The sequence below is a fragment of the Schistocerca cancellata genome, chromosome 6 (genome assembly GCF_023864275.1).
Source record: "Schistocerca cancellata isolate TAMUIC-IGC-003103 chromosome 6, iqSchCanc2.1, whole genome shotgun sequence".
NCBI lineage: Eukaryota > Metazoa > Arthropoda > Insecta > Orthoptera > Acrididae > Schistocerca > Schistocerca cancellata.
The window spans coordinates 391,996,213-392,023,704 of NC_064631.1; the positions used below are offsets into that span (position 1 = coordinate 391,996,213).

The window sequence follows — 27,492 nt, forward strand, 5'->3', positions numbered from 1 at the left end:
AATTGGCGGGCAGTCTGTATTTGGAGCAGATTTTCGTGCGCCACCTTATATTATTTCACTGCAATAATCCACATAACACTACAGTTGGCTAAACGAGAGGTTTGGCAGAATCACCAAAATTACTTCTACAAGTGTGGGACAATTCTGTAATGAATAAAAACTCTGTACTCAAGGGGGAGGCAAGTGCTCCTGCTTGATGCCTTCCATACTTCAGTCACCTATGCTACTAATTTTCAGTTTTTCATAAGAACCATGTACCATGCACAAATGAACGGTGAATGACTCAAAATGAACAATTCCCAAGAAAGAGCAATCACCAGTGAACTAGTTTCCAAGGATGAACTAGTTTGCCCATCTCTACTCCATCAATTCCACTGGGGCATTGTACATACAAGATGCTTTGCCAGATAGCTTTGCTGTTGGAAAAATATAAATGAAGACATGGAAGTGATGATGGCTAAATGCTACTTACACCAGAAATACCAGTCAGTTCAGCAAGACAATATTTCCTGTGGCCATAGGCATCAAAACCCTAGTCAAGTTTACACACTGAATATGCAGGGCCATATTTAGGAAGTCAAGTGGCTGATTGTTACTGACACATTTTTCCACATGTGATAAAACTTTCATCTATAATTTCTATGAACATGATCCAAGCTTTGTTAAGAACCTTCTCAATCAAAGGGTTGCCAAAAAATCAATATTTATGGAGAACAACCCAGAAGTTTCATCACAGGAATTCAAATTTTTCTGACAACAAAATGGCAATCCCATTTCAAAATCACTCCATTCACCATGAAGCAAACTGATGTGCTGGAAGATTTGTATGGACATTCACTTTCCATATGATGAAGCTCACTCAGCAGTACACTAAGGAAATGTATTATCAATTTATCTTTCTGTGTACAGAGCCAGTCCATGTGATACAATATCTTGAACAGAAAACTGCCTGGAGTACACTGCCCTGTTCTTCAATTTCAGTACTAAAGACATTCATGCAGCAGTAAACTGAGCACCACCAACTTTTGAGATCAAAGCTTTTGAAAATCAATCTCAGGTACTATTTACAAAGTGCAAAAACCGAAAGAAATGTTTGGGTACCAGCCAAAGACAAACAACAGTGCAGGAATGTAATGTACAGAGTTCAATCTCATGTAGGTTTCACAACATAACACAGGAAGTAAGTGAAACCACACACAACATGTGAGCTTGTTAGTTAGTTAGATAGTTAGTTCAAATTCAAATGGCTCTGAGAACTATGGGACTTAAGTACTCAGGTCATCAGTCCCCTAGAACTTAGAACTACTTAAACCTAACTAACCTAAGGACATCACACACATCCATGCCCGAGGCAGGATTCGAACCTGCGACCGCAGCAGTCATGGGTTCAGACTGTAGCACCTAGAACCGCTTGGCCACCCAGGCCGGCAGATAGTTAATTACATTTTCATAAACCATTTTATCGTTTGAAGAATTCTTTTATTGAAATGACCTGGAATGAGTCAGCTTACAGGATACGTATACGTGATTAGTTTTAACATTAATGAATTTAATTTTTAGTCCTACTCTTGGAAATACACAAACTATATTATTTAAAAGGTACATGTTCTTAAAAAAATTTCATCTATGGAATGAAAGGAGGTGTCCAGAAAAAAATAATTTAAGGTTATATTGAAAACCTGCTTTGCTACATGTCAGTAATTTTATATCCTTGAGCAAATGATCAAAAACTTGCTGCATGTTTAACTCCTTTCTGAGCCAATGACTGTCTTAATAATGGTTAATACATTCCATTTGTGTTGTAGATATAGAAATCACTGTTGTTCTTGAATTGTGGTGGATTACCTGTGATGAAATTCTTTAGCAAATTTATGCATTCTGATGGTGCAGATAAATTCTTAAGTCCTTGATAAGGTGCATACCTTATGGTCATGGTCAACACCAAATATTATTCTTACTGTTTGCTTTTGTGCAATAATTTATACTTTCTAAGTGATAAGATACCCCACATTATCCTGCATGACGTTACTGAGTGAAAATATGCAAAAAATATCAAAAGGTTGATTTGTTTGTTTCCATTTATACCAATTATTCTAAGAGCAAAAGCAGCTGAACTTTATTGTTTGAGCTGTTGATTAATATGGTGCTTCAATTTTTCATCGGTATGTAAATCCAAAAAGATGGACTATTCTATCCTGTTTACTGACTCCAGTTCTTGAACTAAAGCAATTGTTGGTATGACTATTTGTTGTACATAACTTAATATAGTGTGTTCTCAAAATTATTGGAGGGTTCATTTTCAGAAAGCAACTTAATAATTCCGGAATGAAATTTTCACTCGGCAATGGAGTATGCTCCGATATGGAACTTCCTGGCAGATTAAAATTGTAAGTTAGAATGAAACTTGAACTCAGGATCTTTGCCTTTCTAGTCTGTCAGTATGACACACAGTTTTAATCTGCTGGGAAGTTTCAGTTTAGTAATTCTTTGAAGAACATAATTAACTATATTTTCTCTTGCCTTCTCTGTAATGAGATTTATTAGAACACTAGTATCATCTGCAAAAGTACCAATTTTGTTTGATGTAAGTTAATTGTGGAAGGTCATTCACTCACGTGAAGAATATGGGTGGACCCAAAATTGAACCTTTTGAGACTCTGATTTCATCCAGTCAGTATAATTTTCTGTCTTTTATACAATGAATTACTCAGTATAACCATTTTTTGCACTCTGTTGGTTAAGAATGATTCAAACCAGCTTGTAAAGCCATCTACTGCATATAACTTAAATTTCTGTAAGAGTGGCATGGTCTACACAGTCATATGCCATGAAAATATTTAAAAAATACCAAGTGACAATTTTTTATTATATGAGGCTTATAGTATTTGGTGAGAATGTATAAATAGCAATCTCAGTCGAGCTTCCCTTCTGGAATCCAATCTGCAACACACTTAAGTAATTTGTTCCTACTCAAGTGTCAGACTACTTTTGAGTACATTACTTTTTTCAGACATGTAGGAAAAACATGTCAGTAAGGAAGGGGACAGTAATTGTTTAAGACTTTTTTGTCATCTTCATGAAGAGGTTTAACAAAAGCATATTTTCAGGTACATGGAAAATCTCCTATGCCAGTCATGCATTACAACATTACTCATTCTTTCAGAAATTTGTTTCTTAGTTTCATCATCACCACATGATATTTTGTTTTTTAGATTTTTTTGTAGTTCTGTTATTTTCATTGAAGCGTGTTGGTGCTACTAATAGTTGCTTAAAATTTTGTGGTATGACGTTTTTAATATTGTCTCTTACCCTTTTACTGCTACATTTAGAATTTAATTGTTACAAGTATTTGCAACTTGTGAATTACCAGTCATAACATTGTCATTTAGTTTAACTGTTGTGGTATTGTGGTATCTTGTACCCTGAGTGGTTGTCCCATTTCACAACACCAAATATATTGCCTACATTATTGATTTCTGGCAGGATTTTCATTTTTCTGAACAGTTTGATGGCTTTCCTTACAATATTACAGTATTTATTTTAGAATGCAAGTAATGTAGCATCTTCACATATTCTAGCCTCTACATAAATTTCCCTTTTCCTCCTACATGAGATTTTTAATCCTTTACTCAACCATGGCTTATTTTTTTAAATGGATTTCTGGATACCTTTTTAGGAAATCTACTGTCAAACATTAACACAAATGTACTATGAAATGTATTGCATTTCCCATTACACACTCTTTCTATACAGGGTCAACCAGAACTCCACTGACAAATTTCAGAAGTTGTTTGAGGGTACCATCCAAGCATCAAGGGTATTGTCCAAGCATTTTGGTATAGGGGGTGAAAGGTCTCCAGAGGCTCATTACAGAATAAAAATGTAATAATGATGTATTCAGTTTGTTATGTCAATGGCTTTGTTCAGGGAAAATATCTTCACAACAGTCAAAAAGCCTGTAATGTGTAATCATGAAAACGTGTAACACAAAATGCAGGATTTGGTTTCTCATCGGTGTACTGCTAATGTGGCTGATGTAGCTGTGGAGACAGCTCAACTTTGTGTTGTCATGCTGGCTCTTCCCTTTCATTCATTAACCCATACCTGAGGTGCATATCAGCCAACTCTTATTAGTAAACCTACTCGTAATACTGCTTGTATCAGTGCTGACACACAGTTAACACTGCTGGAGTGCAAAACCATAGACAGAACTGAGCAGTACTGAATGCAAACTTGAAGACAATGAATTAAAGAGGGGAAACAGCTGGTACAGTGAGAATGGGAAGAAAACACACACAGCCCATACTGTTGACATTTGCACTGTTGAGCAGTATTTTCAGTGCAATACAGATATAAAGCTAAATGGAGCAAGAAACCAAATGAAATGCAGCAACTCTGTTATTAGCCACTGGACATCTTGAGTCCCAGCCTGGGAGCCTGCAATCAGGGAAATCAGAGAAGAACTTTCAGTTCCACCAAGGGCCACGGATGGAGCAGACAGAGATGGACGCTGGTTCAAAATGGTTCAAATGGCTCTGAGCACTATGGGACTTAACTTCTAAGGTCATCAGTCCCCTAGAACTTAGAACTACTTAAACCTAACTAACCTAAGGACATCACACACATCCATGCCCGAGGCAGGATTCGAACCTGCGACCGTAGCGGTCACGCGGTTCCAGACTGTAGCGCCTTTAACCGCTTGGCCACACCGGCCGGCGATGGACGCTGGGACATGAACTCCACACATAACATTACCTTCTATTAGATTTAGTGTAAGCATGAGGTTCAGTAAGTTCGAAGACTTAATTTTAGCATGAAAAAGAAGCATCGCAATTGCTCTGGCATGTAATATAGATTGTCCCCTTTCAACAGCTTTGTGTAATGCTTGCCTTCCTCTTACACCTTGTAATTCCATATAGCGTCACATGTAGTCATCCCAGATGTGTTTGATTAGGGTGGGGGGCAGCACATCAACTGGAACTTGCAACTGCATTTCTCGAACCACTCCATCACAGTCTTGGCCTTGGGGCATGGTGTGTTATCTTGTTGGAAATTGCCACTGCCATTGCGAAACATATCATGAAGAGGTGTACGTGGTGTGCAACCAGTGAATAATACTCCTTGGCTATTATGATGCCTTGCACAAATTCCACTTGACCCACAGATACCCATGTGAATGTTCCCCAGAGCATAATGGAGCCACCACCAACTTGCCTTGATCCTGCAGTTCAGGTTTGACAAATAGCTGTTCCCCTAGGAGACTACGGATTCACGTCCTTCCACTGGCATGAAGAAGAAGCAGACCTTGCAGTGCTCTGCCATTGTGTCAACATCCAGTGCTGATGGTCACATGGTGGTCAGTTCAGTCATAGTTGCTGATGTTGCGGTGTCAATGTTGACATGTTCACAGGTCACTGAATGCGGAGGTCCATCCTCAAGAGCGTTCGGTGCACTGTGTTTTCAGACACACAAGTACTCTCCCCAGCATTAATGTCTGATGTTAGTTCCACCACAGTTCGCCATCTCCTCTGTTTTACCTGTCTGCCCAGCTTATGACATATGGCATTTTTAATGAGAGGTGGCCACCCAACATCACGATGTCTGAGCTTGGTTTCATCTGGGTTTCACTTCTTGTTGAAGACACTCACCATGGCACTCTTCGAACACCTGAGAAGTCATGCAGTTTCTGAAATGCTTGTGCCGAGCCTCTGGTCATCACAATCTGCCCTCAATTGAAGTCAGATATCTCATGCACCTTGGCCATTCAATGCATGGACAGCATACTCACTGGTACTATATGTATTGTGCATATGCCCAAGTAGGAGACACTCCTTGTCAGGTCATGGTGCTATTGCCTGGATGGGTCTATATTGATAGTGGATCAGTGGTCATTATGTTCTGGCCGATTAGTGAGTGTGTGTGTGTGTGTGTGTGTGTGTGTGTGTGTGTGTGTGTGTGTTTTGAAGAGGCAGTTGACCAATTTTCAGTTACTTTAAATGGATCACCTGCATGCATTGAAATCAATATTGAACACCACACTCATCCTATTTTCTGATTCTGTAGGAATTATCATGCCAAGACTGTGATGAGGATATTCTATGTAGAAGTCTTCATTGTTGAACACAAAATGTGAGTGTCCTAACTTATATTTTCCTTGCACAACAGTGTGCGAGCTCAATGAAGCATTCTTGTCAATCTGGTTTTGGCTAAAACAGGGGTAGGAGCCCTATTAACATGCCCCCTCCTCCAGTTTATCTTATTTGGTAGAGCAGACTTCATGTTCTTTGCCCGAGTCTGTCCCTCCAGGGAGAGCATGTTGAGGAAGTTGCATTGATTCAGTGAAAGATAATGGCAGTACTGAAAAGCAATCCTGTTGAAGATTTGTCTAAGTATTCCAGTACCTCTATAAGTGGTGCTGCTAGTGTGTGGCTAGAGAGAACTGATATTATTAAAAATTCTTTTTACGTAATTTTGAACTTAATTTTTGATAGTCTCAGAACTTACTTTGTATCTATACTTTGCATTTGATGTTACAATCATAACCACAGCTGTACCATACTCCACTTGCTCTTTCATTCTGCTGCACAGATGTAACAAATCCATGCTTTTTAGGTACAAGACTTCAAACGGTTTGAGGGAAGATACTAAATGAGTATTCTCTCAGATTCATAGATCATCCAAAAAGTAGTATTTTGCTTTACTAGTACTTGTACCAACAGTTGTTATATTTACCATGGAACTTTGTTTGTCAGACTAATTTATTCCAAAAAGGCACTGAAGACAGTGGTGAACACAGATGGGATCGATGGCAATTTGTTCACACAGGATGTTTCTTACATTTAATTTGCAAGTAATCTCTTATCAAAAGGATTCAGATGCAGACTGTATCATATATGAAAACACTTGAGTTAATGATTCACCTGAGACTTGTCATATTGTTACTACATGGACAGGAAAATTGGATGAGGGTGGAAAGGTTTGGATGGGGAAGAGGGTCACATTGCAGGAAAGTAAGACTGTCAATTAAGTATAAATAATGAATATTGAATTTTCATACAATAATAAACTAACCTCGAATATGGAAACTAACAGTATTAATTACACTTTTCCTTTAATAGTCATCACTCTAAAAATTTCAAGATAACACAAGAAATCCAATGATGACAAAAAATTTATAACACTGTTCTTACATATTAACAAACATAAAATGGCTTAAAATTTAGAATTTATTGTTAATCTCAAACTCCACTTCATAAATTGTGAACTTCAGTATTTTTACCTGATGTATTCAGAAAAATAATCTGCATGATGTCCTGAAGCTGCACTACACTACAGATTGTATGGATTATTTGATGCTGATTAAATTTTATTATTACTACTACACCAGTTAGTACAAAAATTTTCGAATTTGTACATACTGCCCACTAAAATGGATACAGCACATGAATTCTAAATATAAGTGTATTATCAGTATGTAGCAGGTAACAGGTACAACTATTTTCGCATGCATAATTTTGTGAAATATCTGCGTCATGAAAAACTTACACCATAAGTCGTTGACGTTTTTTCACTCTGTTATCCATATCTGGCATTGACAGCGACTTTGCCAAGGGTGTTTTCCTTGCCAGTAGTAGTAAGGGAAGTTTCCTCTCTTGTAATAACTTCTTTGGTGTTGGAGACAGATGCTCTGAAAGCATGATGTGTACAACTCTGTAAATTATGTACATAAATAACTAATTTACAGCTTCTCCATAATAATAAATCGACCAGAAAAAAATTATTTTACAAGACAACTTTTTTAACTCTAACATCCCCGGGTATACTTCTGGTTCATAGTGTCCAACGGGCACAATATTTTAGTGAGCAGACACGTCACCACCGTCAGGTGCATTGACGAACAACAAATACGCTGGGAGAAACTGAAGAATCACAACTTTTTTTAAAGTTTAGCCTTGATGATACAGAAATCTTTAAGCCATGAAAATGCCCTGAACTGAACTGTTATGTAGTAAAACAAATACTATTTCTATTGCAGAAGATTGTGAATTAACATTCGTGTACCATCTGTGAGTCTGCAGTCATAATGAGATGGGTGACAAAACTAAGACCACTGACATGGAGAGTTTAGCTGTAAAGTGTGTTGTTATTTTCTAAATATTGCTCAAAGTGTCAGTTTTTTCCTATCATTTGTTTATATAGGCATTTTTGTTATTAATATGCAGGTGACTGGAAGTTGCATATCATCCTTGTTTAATACAAGATACGATTTCAGTGTGAGTGAGTGATTAGTTCTTCATGTGTGTTTAGAGCATAGTTAAAAATCAGTGCCCTCATTTTTCTCACTGCATAAGCATTTGATAGTGTTAAGTTAGAAGTGACTAAAATGGGAATCACCCTGACTGAATGCAGTGTGTAACAAACCTCACCACCTTAACTAGATTTTGCACGATATCAGTGTATGACTACATGAGTAAGAAGAAAAATTATGTAGACAATGAACACCATATAAGTAGAGCAAAATCAGTGAGTAAACCTCAGGCACTGGATGTGTGTAAAGTGAGCAGACAGAAATAGTCAAGTATCAGTCTAGGAGATTCCGATATTCTTAGGGGTTTGATTTATTTGAACAGATATGCCAACCCACAAATAAAGTCAATATGCAGATTTTTTTCAATTTTTCTCATTGTTCACACCAGTTCATTAAGTATTGTACATTAGTAACAAAAATTCAGAGAGCTGCTGTCTAAGTTGTATGCAGACTACATTAGAGAAACGGCTAAACTAAACTTTCTTGCTGTTTTCTTTCAGTTGTTTTGAGGCTCATCTGATATGCCCATTTGCTTTGGTCAATTTTGATTCTTAATCATATTTATTTGTTTTACTGTTTTGCTAAATTGACATTATTTATTTTCCCCAGTTTTACTGCAAAATTTGCTCACATTTGTACAAGTTTTTGAACTATAAAATCAAGAAAGTCAAGAGTTGAAGCTTTTCAGTTTCTTTGCATTTAATCTAAACCTGTATTTTGATGTATCTGATTTCTTTTAAATACATATTGTGCCTCACAAACTTCATGGCAGTGTAGAGTAATAAATCTGTCAACTTATACATATTAGGTGCTGTGTTTGGTCTCATTGATACTCTAGATACTACAGCACACACATAGATAATGTTTTTGATACACATTTTGGATTGTGGATGAGTTGTTCTACTCATATTTCTTTCTCTCTGACTATACATTCTGCCACCATTGTCTGCGAAAAATTCTGTAGACACCCCTCCTTTCCTCAACACACACATGAATGTCACAGACTTCTAGGGGAAATGTGCAACTTAAACACACCTAAAATTTATGTTGGTGAATGGACCATGGAATTGAGGTAGTAAGAACCTCTGTGTCAGTGTTTACTTGAGGTTTTTAAATAATGGGAAGGATATACACAAGACAGAATGTGCATTACTACAATTGCTTGGACATTTATTCTGAAACTGAATGCTTGGATGTAAAATATCTCTCTCTCTCTCTCTCTCTCTCTCTCTCTCTCTCTCTCTCTCTCTCTCTCTCTCTCTCTGGATATTTGAGTGCATTGCAAGAACAATCTTTTTTAATCCTTCTCTTCTTACTGTAGTTCAGTGTGAGACATTGTGTTGATTATCGGTGTGGTGTGGTGGTGTGTTGGGGCTTATGGGCGCTCAACATCGAGGTCATCAGCGCCCTGACACACACATTAAAAGGAACGAATGTGCACAGACCTAAGAAAACTAAAGCACACACTCAAAGAAAGCAGGAAAAGAAGGAAAATGCTACATAAGAAAGTAAAACCTAAGGAAAGGGGAAACATAGCAACAAGAATGTCACAGGAAATTGTTATTGGCTGGCCACTTACATAAAATATGGGCGAGCTTGTCACACGGTGAGCAAATTAAAATCCTCTCCCTAAAATCTTTGTAAAAACATTTGACAGGGCACAGAACTTTAAAACTTTAGCCACATTCGTCCGAGTGTTGCCTAAAAGAGATGGCAGGTCCGCTGGCAAGTCAGCCGCGACCCGCTGGTCAGAAAATAAAACGCAATCCAATAAAACATGGCGCACAGTGACCTGGACGCCGCAAGCACCAAACATTGGAGGGTCCTCTCGCCGGAGCAGGAAGCCATGCATCATAGGGCTGTGGCCTATTCGAAGCCGAGTGAGGAGAACCGCATCCCGTCGATGGGGATGAAAGGAAGTACACCACACACGCGTTGTGGGCTTGACTATACGGAGCTTATTGTCAGTCACTTCCAGCCACTCATCCTCCCACCGACACATGACCCGTGAGCTCAACAGCGAGGTGAGTGCGTGCAAGGGGATAGGACATTGAGATACTTGTGGGGCGAGACTCGCCTCCTTGGCTGCGAGATCTGCCCTTTCATTCCCAGCAATGCCGACATGCCCCGGAACCCAGCAGAAAGCTACAACCTTCTCCAGTCGCTGTAGTCAGAGGAGGGCATCCTGGATGGTCTGGACAATTTTGTCTGCCGGATACAAATGTTGCAGTGAGTGAAGGGCACTGAGTGAATCGGAACAGACAAGAAATTTAGGAGAGGAAGAATGTCTCGTGCTCCAGTGCCCGCAAGATTGCAGACAATTCTGCATCAAAGACAGTAAAAGTCTGAGGCAGTCGGACCTTGAGGACACAATCCGGAAAAACAACTGAGCAACCAACAGAATCCGCTTGTTTCGACCCATCCGTGAAAACAGCTACATAGTCGTGGTGCCCAGATAAAATGGCAGAAAATGCTGCATTAAAAACGGTGGCAGGAGTGCAATCTCTCTTGTACTGCAATAAATCTAAAATCACTCCGGGCCTCTTCAGTAACCAGGGTGGCAGGCGGTTAAAACCTTGGATTTGGGGTTGTACAGACTCCACATCGAGGGACTCTAGTACACGTTGCACACGCATCCCAAACGGCAACGTAGCCCGGGGACAGCGGGAAAAAAGGCGGTCCAGAGGTGGATGGGCAACAAGACAGTGGGCAGGCGAGCTGGGAGCTGCAAGAAACTTACAAGCCTGGCGCACCAGCAGGAGCTGCTGCCGGATGGTAAGTGGCGGTTCGCCAGACTCAGCACAGAGGCTGGGTACGGGACTTGTCCGATAAGCACCCGTGGCCAGTTGAATCCCAGCATAGTGAACAGCTTCAAGGATCCGCAAATAAGATGGCCTCACTGACCCATATGCTGTGCACCCATAGTCCAGCCGTGAACACACAAAAGCTCCATAAAACTGAAGGAGGCGCGCCCTGTCCGCGCCCCAAGACCTGTGGCTGAGGCACTTGAGGATGTTCAGTGCCTTCAGCGTTCTGGCTTTCAAGTCACGTAGGTGTGGCAGCCATGACAACCTGGAGTCAAAAATTAGGCCCAGAAACCGCACTGTGTCTCTAAAATGTAGGACAGTATCCCCCATATGCAAGGCAGGCAAAGTAAAAACACGACGAGAACGATTAAAATGAACACAAACACACTTATCGGCAGAAAACCAAAAACCCGTCTTTGCAGCCCACTCCTCTAACCGCCGCACTGTGAGCTGCAACTGACGGCTCACGGTGGCAACACTGGAGGAGGAACAGAAAACAGCAAAGTCGTGCACAAATAAGGAGCACTGTACTGGACTCCTCACTGCAGACGTTATACTGTTAATGGCTATGGCAAAGAGGGTAACGCTTAAAACACTGCCCTGGGGGACACCGTTCTCTTGCTCAAAGCGATCAGACAGTGTGTTACCAACTCGGGTCCGAAAAAACCGCTGAGACAGGAAAGACCAAATGAAAATGGGGAGGCGGCCACGAAAGCCCCATTGATGCAGTTGTGCAAGAATATAGTGTCTCCAAGTAGTATCATATGCCTTACTGATATCAAAGAAGATACCGATACAGTGATGCTGACGGAGAAAAGCCTGCTGAATAGCCGCCTCGAGGAGGGTCAGCTTGTCGACCGTGGACCGAAATTTTCGGAATCCACACTGAAAACGGCTAAGGAGCTGTCTGGTCTCTAACAGCCAGACCAGACGCCAGTTAACCATCCGTTCCAGGGTCTTTCCGACACAGCTTGTGAAGGCGATACTACGATAACTACTGGGACATGTGCGGTCCTTTCCTGGTTTGAGGAGAGGGATGAGGATTGCCTCCCTCCACGAGGTGGGGAACACTCCTGTCTGCCATATGAGATTAAAACATTCGAGGAGGATTTCCTTTGACGCCGCTGGCAGATGTCTAAGCATGGAGTACCAGATGCGGTCGTAACCTGGTGCAGTGTCAGAAGTCTCAGTAAGTGCCGATTCAAGTTCCCACATGGAGAAAGGGGAATTGTAGGCCTCAGAACTGTTCGACTGAAAGTCCAAGGTCGCTCTTTCGACAGTCGCACGGTAGCGACGAAATGCTGGATCCTGATTTGCAGTGGCAGTACTTTGTGCAAAATGCTCTGCCAGCGTCTGAGCAATGGCTCTGGGTGTCATTTGGAGGCATCCCTGTTTCAGGACAGCAGCTATTGGTAAACGGCTATGTTTACCGGAAATCCTCCAGATGGTTTCCCATACTCTTGTGGAGCAAGTGGAACGGCTGATGGAGGGTAGGAACTCCTGCCATGACCTTTTCTTGCTCTCTTTAATGACACGGCGTGCCCTGGCTCTCGCGATTTGAAAGGCGGTAAGATTGACCGCTGTTGGGCGGCATTTAAATCGGCGAAGAGCAGCACGCCTGTCCCGGATGGCTGAACGGCACTCTTCTGTCCACCAAGGCACACGGCGCCGCTTAAGAGTGCCAGAAGACTGTGGTATGGACAGGTCAGCAGCATGATGGACCACAAGTGTGATGTGATCCACCCATTCCTGTATCTTACTGTGGCGGTCAAAGACAGCCAACCGATTGAACAGTGGCCAGTTAGCCCTGCCATTCATCCACGATGGTGGCCGCTGCTCCAGCAATACACCATCCAGGAGATGAATGCGGATAGGGAAGTGATCGCTGGAATGAAGGTCGTCAATGTCCTCCCAGTGAACAGAGTCGGTGAGGGTTGGAGAGCAGAAAGATAGGTCAATGGCTGAGAATGACCCTGTAGCAGTAGAGAAATGAGTCCGAGTACCTGTGTTGAGGATGCACAACACTTGAGATGTTAGGAGGCTCTCCAAAATTCGACCTCGAGCACAAAGAGAAGTGGAGCCCCACAGGACATGATGGGCATTGAAGTCTCCCAGGAGGAGAAATGGGTGGGGGAGTTGGTCGATAAGATCTGTGAGAGTGTCTAAGGTCATTGCATCCAGAGGGGGTAAATAAAGGGAGCAAACGGTAAACCTCCAAGGTGAATGAATTTCAACTGCAACTGCTTGCAGGTCAGTATCCTGGGGGAGAGCAGAGGAGTGGTGGTCATAATTGACAAACACAGCGACTCCACCTTTGGCCCTTTCTCCAGTCAGGTCATCTTTGCGATACGACATATAGCCCCTTAGTACAGAAGCATCAGATGGTTTTAAATGCATTTCCTGTAAACACAAGCACAGGGGTCATTGCCGTGCTAGGAGGTTCAGTTCCTCCACATGTGCCCGGAATCCATTCATGTTCCACTGTATAATTGGAGCCATCTATCAGGGTGGGAGTACCTTCATCCTCACTTTCTGTCGGGGAGGAGAGCCCACAACAGGTGGAGGCTCAGTTTTGGGGCGAGATGATTGCCCCAGTCTGACATCAACCTCCATCGCCTCAGAAGAGGAGTCGAGAGAGACGTCAGAGAGAATGACATCCACATCAGGAGACTGTATAACTGCAGTCTCCTTTAGTGGGCGAGTCTTCACCTTTGTCTTTGGCTTCGATGTTCTGGCCTGAGGTGGCATTGGAGCCAAAACCTCAGAAGCAGTAGGGGGTGTAGCAGCGCTGGGCAGTGCACAAGACTGGACCTGGGAAGGGGCAGGAAGTTCCATGATGTCAGCTACCACGGCCTGGTCAGAAGGCCGGGGGGGAGCAGCAGGCTTCACAGGAACGGCAGCAGCACACGTACATTCACAAGCGCTATTGTGTAGCGGCATCGGTTTTCTAGACTGGTTGTTTGAGAATGGAAGAAAAGGAAGCAGCGAACGTGGGCGGCTGCATGGACTTGTAAATTGTCTTCGCCTCACCATACGGGATGCGTTTTTTAGTTTTTAGTTCCTGGATCTTCCGTTCCTCAAGGAAAACTCTGCATTCACTACTCCACACAGGGTGATCCCCAGAGCAGTTGACACACTTGGGAGGAGAGGAGCAACCAATTCCCTCATGGGCAGCTTTACCACAATTCCCGCAAGTGGCTTCCCCTTTACAGCTGAGAGTAGTGTGTCCAAAGTGTTGGCATTTAAAACACCGCATGGGGTTGGGGTAATAAGGCCGTACACTGAGACGAAGGAAACCTGCCTTCACATGCTCTGGCAATTTGGTGCTGTTAAATGTAAGGATAAATGAGTCAGTCTTTACGAGAGCACCATCCACCGGTTTCATAATGTGTTGCACGTCGACTATTCCTTCCCAGGACCATTCAGCCTTCAGTTCGTCTTGGGGAATGTCAACGAGGTGTCTGCAAGTCACAACACCCTTGCTATAGTTCAAGGTGTTGTGAAATTCAGTCTCTATCGCAAACTCCCCAAGAAATTGTGCCTTCTGAAGGTTCTGGACTTTCTGGAAGCTAGATGTTTCAACCAACAAGGTGCCATTTTGCAAGCGCTTTACAGATTTTAATGTGCCAGCAATACCTTCTAAGCCCTTCTTTATATAAAATGGCGAAACTTTTTCAAAACTCCCATGTTTTCTTTTAATTATGAAAAACACATTCTGAGAAGCAGCATGCGTTCTGTTACTACTACCTGAATCAGGAGGACTGGCTACACGAGCCCTCTTGTTGGATTGGGTGTTAGAACCCACCAGCAGTCCACCCTTTCCGCTGGCAGGAGAAGAATAAAAGTTCGAGGGTTCCATCTCGGTCCTACGAGCAGCTAGGGAACTAGAAGTCCACCTAGACAGAGCCCCGCGTGCCTAGGTAAGCCTTATACAACTGGGGTGCGGCAGGTGCCCCAGAGGTTGCCCGCTTGCGACTGTTCCACCCCAACAGCCATGCATCTTATAGGCGTGCAGCACACCGTAAGATTGAGGGGTTTTTATAGAGGTTTACCTTCCTCGCAATCCAGGTGGTCAAGCCAAGATTACCATTCCCCGCAGCACACAACATTCCACCGCCGCGCCATGCGGTGGTCACTGAAGCATGTCCGGGGGTTACGGTGACAGGAGACTGGCGGCGCTGACCAGTCCCCAGCTCAGGACCCCGGGGTCGCCAAGCCCGTACTCAGCAAATGAATGCTGAGCCCCTGGGGGGTGTTGATTATCAACAGCTGTATTCTGTTAAGAATGAACTCAGAAATTGTGATTATGGTTCTGCATCAGCTGAAGAATATTTCAGACTAGATGAAAATTTAGTGCCAGACCAGGACTCAAACCCAGATTTCCTGCTTGTCACGAGCAGACACCATAACCATTTCAGCTCTTTGATCCTGCCTACTGGAGAGCTCTTTGATCCTGCCTACTGGAATGGCCCAAATCTCCATTCGTCATGGTGTCTTCGCTACCTTATGCTCACACTATATTACCATGATTCGAGCACAGGGTGAGACACTTTCTCTCACCATTGCCTTGCTGTGGAATGCAATACTGTAGCACAATGTGGGACACTGTATTGATGATCAACAGCCATATTCTATTAAGAATGAATTCAAAAACTGTGAGAATCACAGCAACACAGTGCAAGCACAAGGAAGAGACAGATTTGGGACACTTCTGGAGGTGTGCTCAGATAGCCAAAATGGTAAAGGCAACAACTCATGACAGGCAGAAAACCTGGGTTCAAGTCCCTGTAGGGTACAAATTTTCATTTCTACTGAAATACTCTACAGTTGATGCAAATCGTAATCGTAATTTGCCTGTTTTTGCTGTGTACTTGCTGTCTGCAGTAAAACATCAGCTATCCCCATTCATTTTCTTCAGTTGGATTTTTGCCTGCTCTAATCACAGATTTATACTTATTGGAATTCTCTGATCCCATGCCGTTTTGAATATGTAAACCAATTGTCTGAACTTATGTATAATTCTCTGCAGTTCTTCGATTATTTCCCCGTCTCAATCCACATATATCTGCATAGCATTGATCGACTTTTGTTTGTTTATCATCAATGATACACACTTGCCAAAGTTTGTGAGATTCATTTAGCAATGATACAATGATTCAGATCTATAATAGACTTGTCCTTTAATTGGAAACACAGAACTGATGATCTTAGCTGCTCATGGTAGTAGAGCAAATGATGTTCTTTGAAACCAGATGTACATGTTTTGATTCCGGAATTGTTGCAGTCATGTAATCAAATAATTCTGGGGAGGCGCTTTCCATGGATCTAATTGAGTTTTTCCACTCATGCAACACTTTGCTGGTGTTTCTCTACTCAATTTCTTTGCACTTAATAACTAACACAATTGATCCATGTCAGTGATGACTAGTTTTTGTTTTACTCTTTGGTGGGATCATATTGGACTATTCTTCCCGCCAAACTATAGTCTCTATCTCTTTTGCTTTGTGCTTCCCTACACTAATATGTTGTTCATGCAATTGCAATCATTCTTTTTCACAAACTTCACTCATTGTAACTCTAAATGTGCTTCTCACTCCTCATCTGTTTCATTCTTTTGTTGATCTTTCCATTTTCTTTTTAATTTGCCACTAGCAGTATCACCTCTTTTACATTTCAGCATTCTGTAAAACATCAGTATTACTTATCGTAATACAATTCCACTTAATATACCGTTCACTCCCTTAAGCATTTCACTTTCCCTTAACAGACATGCTTGTTTACACTATCTTTTGAGGTTGTGCTCATTCACACACCCGCAGCCACAGGTGTGGGCATTTGGATGTCTGTGTGGTCGTGTGTGTGAATGTGTGTAGTATTGCTAGTGGAAGAGCAACAGCTAGTGTGAATATTCCATTTTATTAAGCAGTCATTCTTTTCATACTCCATGTGCAAATGAAGTGGGGAAAAGCCCAAATAACTGATACAATTGGAAGTATCTTCTGCCTTGCACTTCATAGAAGTTTGCAGAGGGTAGATGTAGATTTAGATATAGTAACCCTCCCCCCTCCCCAAAATTGTTAAATTTGAAATATTTGCTAAATATACAACATGAAATTGCTTAGCTACTTTTTAAATGTTATTACCCACCTAAAATAATAATCTTGTGTTATAACTTTGTTGTGTCATAACTTTAGCATATATACATTACACAATCAGTGACAGCATATATACATGAGGTAATCTAGAATACAATTTAATTATTACTGTAATGGAAAGTTATAGATGAAATGCAAACAGCGATTGAGAAGACAGACACCCATATAACTTTAAGACAAAATTATGAGTGACAGATAGGCTCACCACAAAATATTGATGACTCCTTAAGCCTTTGGACACTCATTCTTCTTTGTAGCAGAAAGTTTAAACATACAGGTGTACTCACTCTTTAGATGCACCAGTTTATGTTGTAAGAGGAATATGGGCTGTACAAGCAATGTAATAACTTTCTTGATACCTCGTTTTTTTCTGCTGCTAACATAATCCTGCTCAAGAAACATCACCTTATTTGCTTACCATTAGCAGTAGCAGGACGCGTGAGGCTAAGGTCTCCTTCAGAAACATGCTGAGCTGGTCTGTTTGGACCAATATCATTATCACTGGTGAAGCTCTCATTTATGTAGCCACCTCCACCATCCTTTCTATATCCAATAGCCTTGACCTTACTACTGATACTGCTTTCCATATCTAACTTTCGTTGAGCTGAACTGAAAGTTGAAGATTGTAAGAAAGAAATGTTGACAGCCAAATGATGTGGGAAGATTGTTGCAATATTTTTACAATGTATATACAGAGCTATAAAAGAAGAGACAAGGAAAGTACTGGAACAATAAACCGTGAAATGCTTTCTCGTATCAACTGTGTTATTTCAAATTTCAGGCAAAAGTGAGTTTCTCAGTTAGTAAGAGCTAGAAGAAAGGTAACTATTGATGAAATTATACAAATGTGACAATCTGTTGTTTGTTTATGAGGAACTACTAAAAAGAAAGCCAAAATTTGACAGCATTTTGAAAAATAAGCTGTATACAAAAACTATAAATCTACTTACGTTGGAAACTTTTGTGCTGGTGTTAAATCATTTCCATTAATAAGTTTTTTGTTCACAATGTTTGCAGTTAGATCCTCTTCAACACTGTGCAGCTTTTCTTGCTCCCTTTCAAAATATTCATACAATCTGTTTGTCCACTGTCCAACTGCTCTAATATGAAGCCACATATAATCTGTGGCAAATTAGAAATGTGCATCAATCCAGAATGTTACAAGTGAAACTACAGAGCTTACTCATACTATCAGTACAACAGTGTAAGAGTTATAGTAATAGATTTTGCATTATACTTTTAATTACCTTCCTGCTCTGGTGCACTGCTGATGGTAAATGGATGCCACTCATATTTAGCAATTGCAGGAATGTTAGCAAATACATAATCTCCTGGATGAAAATCAAAATGGTGTGGCCTCTTAATTACAAGATGAATTACTTTAGAGGGAAGCACAAGACCTGAACTAATATATGTTTTTCCTCTGTTAGATCGTAACCATACTAGACGTAGTATTCGTTCTATGATGTAAATAATAGCTGGAGCCACAAACCATTTCCAAAAATTTGGAGCATGAAAAATTACTAGCACCCAGAATGGAATATAAAGCAAATGAGTCCAGTAAAAAACCTGCAAAGTAGATCAAATTAAGATATTATCTTAAAAATTTAAGTGTGTGTCACGTCCAAGAATCCTATAATAAACTTACTAACCTCAAAACAACCTCCTCGCCGGACAAAAGGCTGAGAACATATGAACATTATAAAAAGAATAATGATCAGCACAACTCCAGTAGGATTGGCAGCCCCACCTACTAAACCAAACAAACCTGGTCTACTTGTTAGGATCCATTCTGTGAGAGTATAGTTATTGGCATTTACCACAGGATCATTTACAACCAAGAGACCTGCAAAAAGAAAATAGTTTCCGGAACCTGAACATGACAATGATGGTTTATTTATAATTATTAATGAGTACTTACTGAAGTTCAGGAGATGCATTATGGTGTGCCACACACTAAATATAAATATTAATACTCCAACTAATTTATGAAAGTATATGTGCTGATCAAGGGGCAATATTGTACTGAATCCTCTTGTACGCAAAAATGTTATACAGTGTCTGAGCATTAACACCAATACAAACATGCAGTCAAAATTGAGACATTGGCCTGAAAAAAAGAGAACATTCTATTTATAGAATATTCATTTTTAAAAATAATGAGATAATGATAATTATTGAAAAACATTGTATTACATTCTATTATTTATCATGCTTGTGGATGGTCTGGGCACTCTCCAGAGGGGGAAAGTACACACACACACACACACACACACACACACACACACACACACACACACACTCACTCACTCACTCACTCACTCACTCACTCCCCTCTTCTCTTCCCAAATAATTAATAACAATAATCAACAGCAGCACCAGCAACAGCAGCTGCTTGGCACCTGATGCCAGATGGAGGCCACCCCTAAGTTTTTACATGCATTATGATCTTCAATTCGAAGCAGCTACAGTACTCCTGTAGGTTTCCTGATCCTGGCTACACACCTATCATCATTATGCCATGTTTGTTTTCCTATCTCTTTGAATCCAGTAAGTAACTCAATCCATACATCCACTTGTATGGCTAAATATCCCATTCAGCTCCATTCCATTTTCATCTCAGCCATGATAGTGTGTTCCACCATATTCTGCTCCATGTTCAATTTGTTTGTTTTCCTATATTTTCAAGAATTCATTTCAGACACACTGAAAACTAAGTTTTCCCACATTTACATAACACGAGGAGAGCAACTGCTTATCTATAGTGTTCTTATGTGTGGTGCACAAACACATGTAACAGAAAACAGCTGTCAAACTAGCTTATGAGCTCTTGCTCAGCTTGCCAGTTTGGCAATAGACCTGAATTTCACTTAGAAGTTTGGTTGCTTGTCATGCCCCCACAGAATGCTGTACAGTAATTGCAGCATAACTGATGAGGTTGAACAGTATGACCACTGCCCATCATGATGATGGAAGTTACCTGGTGATGTTGCGGGTATGTGACGCGACAACAAAAGTATGTAAGCAGAGCGGAGACAGATGGGGGATCAACCTAATGAAAACATAGGCTGCAAAAGGGGAGATCTATTGAGATAAGTAACTTTGACGAAGGGCAGATTATTATTACACAGAGCCTTTGAATGAATATCTTGAAAACAGTGAAGCTGGTCAAATGTACATGTGCTACTGTCGTGACTATGGAAGAAGGTAGAAAGACAGTGAAAGTACCACTAGGCACTAAAAGATTGGACATCGACGAGTCTTCACAGAACACAGGGTTCAGAGGTTTGTCTGCTCTGTAAAGTAGGCTCAAAGGTGATCTGTGGCATCTATGCCAAAAGAGCACAATGCTGGTGCATGCACAAGTGTTTAGTGCACACCATACAATATATACTGTTGAAGATGGAGCTCCACAGCAGACCACCCCAGCATGTTCACATGTTGACCCAATGACATCAGCTACAATTACAGTGGGCACGGGATCATTGGCATTCGACTGTCAATTTCTATGTGCCAGCTCTTTGGGTGAATCATGTTTTTGCTACACTAGGTCGATAGTCGTCTCCACAAATGCCATTTTTTAGGTGAACAGTGGCTTGAAATGTGCAGCACACCATGGATGCAGGCTGGTGGGAGGAGTATGGAGTATTATGCTATGGGAGACCTTCTCCTGTGCTGGCATGGGACCTAAGGTAGCTGACAGCTGTGGATCATCTGCATCCTTTCATGCTTTATGTCTTTCATGATGGCAATGCCATCTTTCAGCAGTAGAATTGTCCATATCTCAGAGCCAGAACCATGCTACAGTGGTTTCAGGAGCATTATAGTGCACTCGTGTTGATGCCTCAGTGACCAAATTCACCTGATGCCATTCTATGGAACCCATCTGTGTTGCTTTTGGGTGCCATCACCAAACACACATATCAGTGGCCCTTTATTTATGTGAATTACATAACCAGTGCATAGACATCTAATGTCACATATCTCCACAAACCTACCAACGAACTTTTTTTGCTGACCATTCTGTTGTCTTCTATGTCTGTAATACAAAAACTGTTGGCTATAGGCTATACAGGTTTTAGTCTTACTGTAATTCATTTTAAGTTCTGTTAAGATCTTCTATTCATTTAAGTTTATTTGCTCTAGAGGCAAACAATACAATATCATGAGTGAAATGAAGGTGGTTCAGAGGTATGTTCCATTAACATATATTCCCTCTTCATTTTCACAGTTTAATTATTTAACAAATTATCTAATGTAGTAGTGTTTGATTACTGCTCATCCAAGTCCTGCTCCCCGCCCCCCCCCCCCTCCCCCCAATATACCAGCCCCTGGTAATATTAATATTAGATTTTACATTGAATATGCCGTGTAATAGTGTGTTTTGTATTCACATTTATCGATAATATCTTGTGCAGAGAATATTCCCAACAGAAATAATCAATAAATGGATGAACTGATATCCCTAATGCCTATCTGGAGCATTCTAGCATTAACATTCCTGGAGGAGTAGAAGCTTCTGTCAAACAATCAATGCATATTCAGGGAAAAATGCCTGAGGAAAGACTGTTCGAAAGACTCAAATAGTCTGTCTCAGTCAGCTATGCTGCATTTCATACTTCGATCCTGTCTCTTTATATGGAATCTTATTATAGGTATAATCATCTGTGAAATCAGCCATGTATATTACGTTTGTTGCAAGCATTGCATACAGTTTTCTATGTGGACACCCTTTTAGTATGAACAACCACTGAAAACTAGCTAAATGAAAGCTTCATTAACCAACTGAACAGTATGCCGCTCAGTAGTGCGATCTGCTTCCAAGCTGTTATCATCTGGGTCCCCTCTTCCACCGTTATTGCAAACCAAGTAGGACTGAGAAAGTGGGAACCATCTCTAAAACACATCCACTCGAAAGTCTTATTTCCCAGTCAGAAAATGTGTATGAAGTGCATGCCACAAAGTACTTTAAATACACCACACACAGAGGCTGCTCATTTGCTAAATATGGGAAGAATGTGTGTCTCCAAGTGAACATCTACTGGTTATACTGTGTATCTTCAAGGTCCTAATGGGACATGTAGTGTGCTTGAACAACAAATGCCGATTCCATTCTAAAATCTAATTCTTGAATTTTCAAGAATATTTTTATGAAATATTAATAGAGTCTTAACTCTGTCATGAGTGAACATATAACCATTTATACCATCCTTCACATTGCTCATAGACTGTTGCTCATCCAACTTTATTTAGTTCCCATAGACATAAACAGTATTTCAGTATGTAGTATGCAAGTGATCAGACATTATGTATGGACACACACTGGCCTTCTGAGGTATTTTTAAGGTGAGTGGTCCCTGTTTTGATTCATTAATAATGTAGTCCATTGCTACAATATTTGTGTGTGTTGTAAAGTACACAGACCTACATTTCTCTTCAGTTAGAGCTACTTTCCAGTTGAACTGATATGGTATTACTAAAATTTTTTATTGGGTAACATTATCTATCCATCCAATGTTTTGATATAAACAAATCCAGCAAATTGCAATGTTCTGGCAATTTCTTTCAAAGTATAGTGCTCAAGTAGATTTTTAAAATTCTTTTTTAAATTTATTGTTACCTTCTAACTTTCTGATCTCAGCTGGCAGATGAGCTGTTTTTTGACTGTTTCTGGAGGGCTCTTCTATTTCAGTGTGTTGTACTTCTGACAGTCTGCATCTGTTAGGGTTTTTAGTTTTTGAATAGGGATTTGCAGTGTGTTGGGGAGGACTGTTTTTATTTGAATAGCCATTTTCTGTCATGAAAACAATTGTTTTAAATGGCAAGTTACAGTACATTAATCCGTAGGTTGTAAGGGACTGGAAGTAGCCTTAGTATGTCATCCTGACAAGTTTTGTAGTGCAATTATTTGATGCAACTTTTATGTAGCAAAACAGATAGAGTCTCTCTGCAAGTTTCATTACATGATATTTGGAATTTTAAGTTTTTGTCAGTTTGAATCCCTCATCAAATTTAGGTTTTCATTTTTGTTTATTTTCCCAATGTGTAAGTAATTTATTTTATTTACATTTAATTGCAACTTGTTAGTATTGAACAAAGAGTGGATACACTTTAGGACTATCAGTAGTTGTGGTATAAGGATTCATTTGGAGTACTTATTATTACATTCCTTTCCTTTATGAATAAAGTGGCTTTGGCTGTATTGTCTGAAGTGTGCGTCATTTACAAAAATGAGAGAAAGTATGATTATTTTGATTTTTGCTCACCTAGTGCTTCATCAATTTCTTTAATATTTTGGAGAATGCCACAAGATTTTCCAACCTTGTACTTGTCTCAGTTTTTGACCAATGGCTTCACTTACGAGATTTCAAACCATTGAGAAAACACTCCTTCGCTGAATGCAAAATGAACAATAGGTGCCAAGGCCTTGCAGTCCCTGAGGCAGAGCTGATTATGACAGACATTTTCATTTCATCTACATCTGCTGACTTTTTGGTTTGAAGCCTTGTATCACCTGTGACACTTCATTTGTTGAAACTATCCTCATGCAACAAGCAGTTTTTACCATTCCAGTTTTTTATTGATTTGTGAATTTCAATCTTAATACAGTAGATGTGTTAATTATTTATGTAATTATGCAAGTTCTTATTAATGATTTCCATGTGAACCTGATTTCTTGATTTGCAAATCTCTTCCCTATTTCACCTTTCGTAATTCCCATATTGTTTTTGTTTGTGATCAGATTGCTACTAACACAGTCAATGGATATTTTCATTTTAGAACTCAGTCTTTTTAGAGTCATACAAGAACTCTTGATGTTAGCTTTGATCCAAGTGTTTCTGTGTTATCTAATTATTGATAGCTTGTGTGGACGGCATGTATTGAAATCTGTTATGAAAATTGGGAAAAAGGCCTTATAATTGATGTGTGTGAGTGAGTAAACTTCTGCCTAGGATTTGTTACCCATACCAGTTGTGAAGTTGACACTGTTTTAGAAGAACTGTTTGTGTGTGAGCAGATTAATGCATTATCCACAGGAAAGTCAATCTATCTAATGCTACTTCCCAAGTCATGAGTATGTAACAAGAATATTAGCTGAAACATCATTCTTTTTCTGTGGCAGACACTCCTTTTGTAATGTGCTGTATTCTGCTTATTTATGATCCAGTCTCACATCTGGCTAGATGTTCTTTATCAATATTTTTCCCCTAACAGACACTGATGCAGCACTGAATCACGAGCTGTAAGTTTAGGAAACACTGAATCTACCTGGTTATTACTGTCTAATAATTTGTCAAGAGTGTAAGTTAGGGTTCAGATGAATACTTTAACTTAGAATATATTCTACATTTGGGCTATAAAGAGAGGTGATGGACAGTGATTCTACAGCTCAGTTTTATACCTGTTTTGCAAATGTGTGTGATGAGTGTTCTGAGTGGCTGAGAACAGTTCTGTGCACAAGGAACCTATATTACATCAAATTTAAGATAAGAGCTAATTCACTTGCAAATGTGTATAGTATATGTGATGGATTTTGTCGGGTCATGTTGCTGCTTGGCTGATGCCTGTAATATTTTATACACTTCAACAGGTGCACAATTTTCTGTTGTAAGACAATTTTGAATACAGACTGAAGTGCTTTGTTTTCAGTTTGTCACTGTCTTTTCTGACCTGAATGTTACTGTTTATTAGTAGCAGTAACATAGAGCCATAATTTTTAAGGATTTTAGGTGAGTTCCTTCTGCAGGTTTTTGCTGAAATACTTGCAAAGGTTACTCACATTTGCAAAGGTTACACACATTGCCTTTTTAGTAGGTATCCATGTTTTGATTTAACATTCGTACTTCTCAAAAACATCAGACAACATGTGGATTCTTTTATTTCATGGTTGTATTAATTCCACTCATTCTAGTAGCAGTAGAGTTAACAAGATACTGAATGAGTTTTTCCTTTTTTTAATGTACAATAATGGGATTTTGTGTCACCAATAATGAATACACAAGGGCACACTAAACTAGATTCAAATTAGCACTCACATAGAGTAACATTCTAACACAATAACAATAATTTGCTTAATTATACAATAAAATGTAAGATTTTATATTTGCACTGAAACTGTTGGGACATTCCAGCAGTGCAACAGAAGTACATACCGCCATGCTCATTAATTTTGAAAAAAATACCAATTAAAAGAAAGAAGGTCATTAGAGTTGGAACAAGAGCTTGGAGTGGGGAAAGACATCAATTGTGCCTTTTCAAACAAACCATGCTGGAATTCATGAGCAATTTAGGGACATCACAAAATCTAAATCTTGATGGGTGGACAGGATTTGAACCACTGTTCTCCTTGAACGCAAGTCCAGTGTGCTAACCTCTATGCCACATTGCTCCGTATCACCAGATGAGTAAAATTATCTTTACATCAGATATTCCTTCTATTTCCTCTTGCAGTTGGTGCTCCAAAAGCAAAGCTTTTGATGTTTGTTGGTAAAGAATTGATCACTTTGCCAGCTGAGCAACATATCTTTCTAAACGTGGATGAAGTTGATTTGGTTGCTGTGGAAGTCCTTTTTTGACCCTGTATTATGGTCCTATTCACTATTCATGCAACAGTGTATTGGATTGATACCTCATAAGATGCTAAGTGCTCTCTTCTGAGCTAAGAATAATTTCATCTATTTACTTTTCTTCACAGGGCTTTATTATCCTGATAGACAATGGCATAAGACAACATTGGATGTAAATATCTGAAACAATAGCTCTGACAGTACGCACATGTGCTGTTGCTTACCCTGGTGCATTATCAACTGGGAGAAATTTATTGTCTGCATTGAGTGTAAACTTGTTCACTGTAGCAAAGCAGAGTGAGAGATAATGTATGAATTTAAAGAACTGCGAAGGAGCTGTACAGAGTTTTGTGGGTCTCCCATGTTCACTGTGCCGCATTTTGGTGAAGCTGGACTGCCATTATCAGAAAATGTGGTCTCCTCTTTACTATCTGTTGGAAAAAAGAACTTTATCCATGCCTCACTATTCTATTTCAATTAGGAAAGTCTGCTTTCTTTAGAAGAATGCCATCTTTGCACAATTAAAAGCCTTGGATAGGTCAATAGAATTCAGTCTTTTGCTATATTACTGTTTAGAGGTTTTAGAATTTTATCAGTGAAGAAGAAAGCAGCATTATCTATTGACAGGCCTCACTGGAAACCAAACTGACATTGACTGATAATGTTGTGACTGTGGAGGTGAGAAAGAATACTCCTGAACACTAGTTTACCTATGACCTGTTTATTAACAGGGAGAATGTGTGGTAGTCTGATACAGCTGTTTTAACACCTTCCTAAAAATTTGGGTCACATAAGCTTATTTTAATCTCTAGGATAATATCTTGTTGCAGAGATTCATAAAACATGTGACAGGACTACACTTATAGAATCACAGCAGTGCTTACATATCATTGTAGAAACACTATAAGATGCATTAGGGATTGTTTACTTTTGTCTCTTTGTTATCTGTTTGATCTCAGAAAGTATGATTGGAGTTACAGCCATCTCAACTACTTTCTTGCTTCACTTTCTGCAGAATGACTTATCACTTCAATCACACAATCACAAAGCCTTTACAGCTATTTCTTTTTGTGTATATTAAAACCTTGCAATTTGTTTCATCAGCAACTACTTCAGGTTTTTTTTTTTTTACTGCTTTGCCACTTTTCCTTGTCTATTGCAGACATGAGACCACCTTTTTTTCCTATTATACCTTTTTATGAGTGATATATGTATAGCTGTGAATTCTTATTAATTCTTTCCCTACTTTATAACACACTATACATTGCTCTTTCAACGAGATCAGGTGTTCTTAGTAATGCATATAACTCTTATTATGGCCATTCAAAAAGGAACTATCCAGAGGCTATAAAAGTAAAACCACTGAAGGGACCATAATGCCATTTCCTGCAGGAGAAGACGTTAGGGCACACCCATGTGAATACAGAGCAAGCATATACATGTGTTGACTGTCCACTGCACTCAGTCATGCTGAAAACTGAAAAATGGATGCTTCAAAGGAAGAGCAAAGAGGCATACTGCATTTCCTGACAGCAAACCTAATGTGGGGAATGGAACTTCATCAAACAATGGCATTACAAAGAGCATTGCATTTCTGTTTCAAGGATAAAGGCATGACAACAGCAACTGAAGGGAGGAGGATTATGTTGGCCAGT

The 27,492-nt window shown here is 40.0% G+C and overlaps 1 protein-coding gene across 1 annotated transcript in view; it reads right to left on the bottom strand.

Moving 5' to 3' along the window:
* LOC126088344 (NADPH oxidase 5-like) overlaps window positions 1–27,492 on the bottom strand; it is a 460,603-nt gene that overhangs the window by 81,506 nt on the left and 351,605 nt on the right. The window contains exons 10-15 of the mRNA XM_049906479.1: window positions 19,192–19,380; window positions 18,923–19,116; window positions 18,518–18,839; window positions 18,221–18,392; window positions 17,689–17,879; window positions 7,546–7,687 (exon numbers count right to left, since the gene is read on the bottom strand). Of these exons, the coding sequence (XP_049762436.1) occupies window positions 7,546–7,687; window positions 17,689–17,879; window positions 18,221–18,392; window positions 18,518–18,839; window positions 18,923–19,116; window positions 19,192–19,380 (1,210 nt within the window). The remainder of the gene's footprint in view (window positions 1–7,545; window positions 7,688–17,688; window positions 17,880–18,220; window positions 18,393–18,517; window positions 18,840–18,922; window positions 19,117–19,191; window positions 19,381–27,492) is intronic.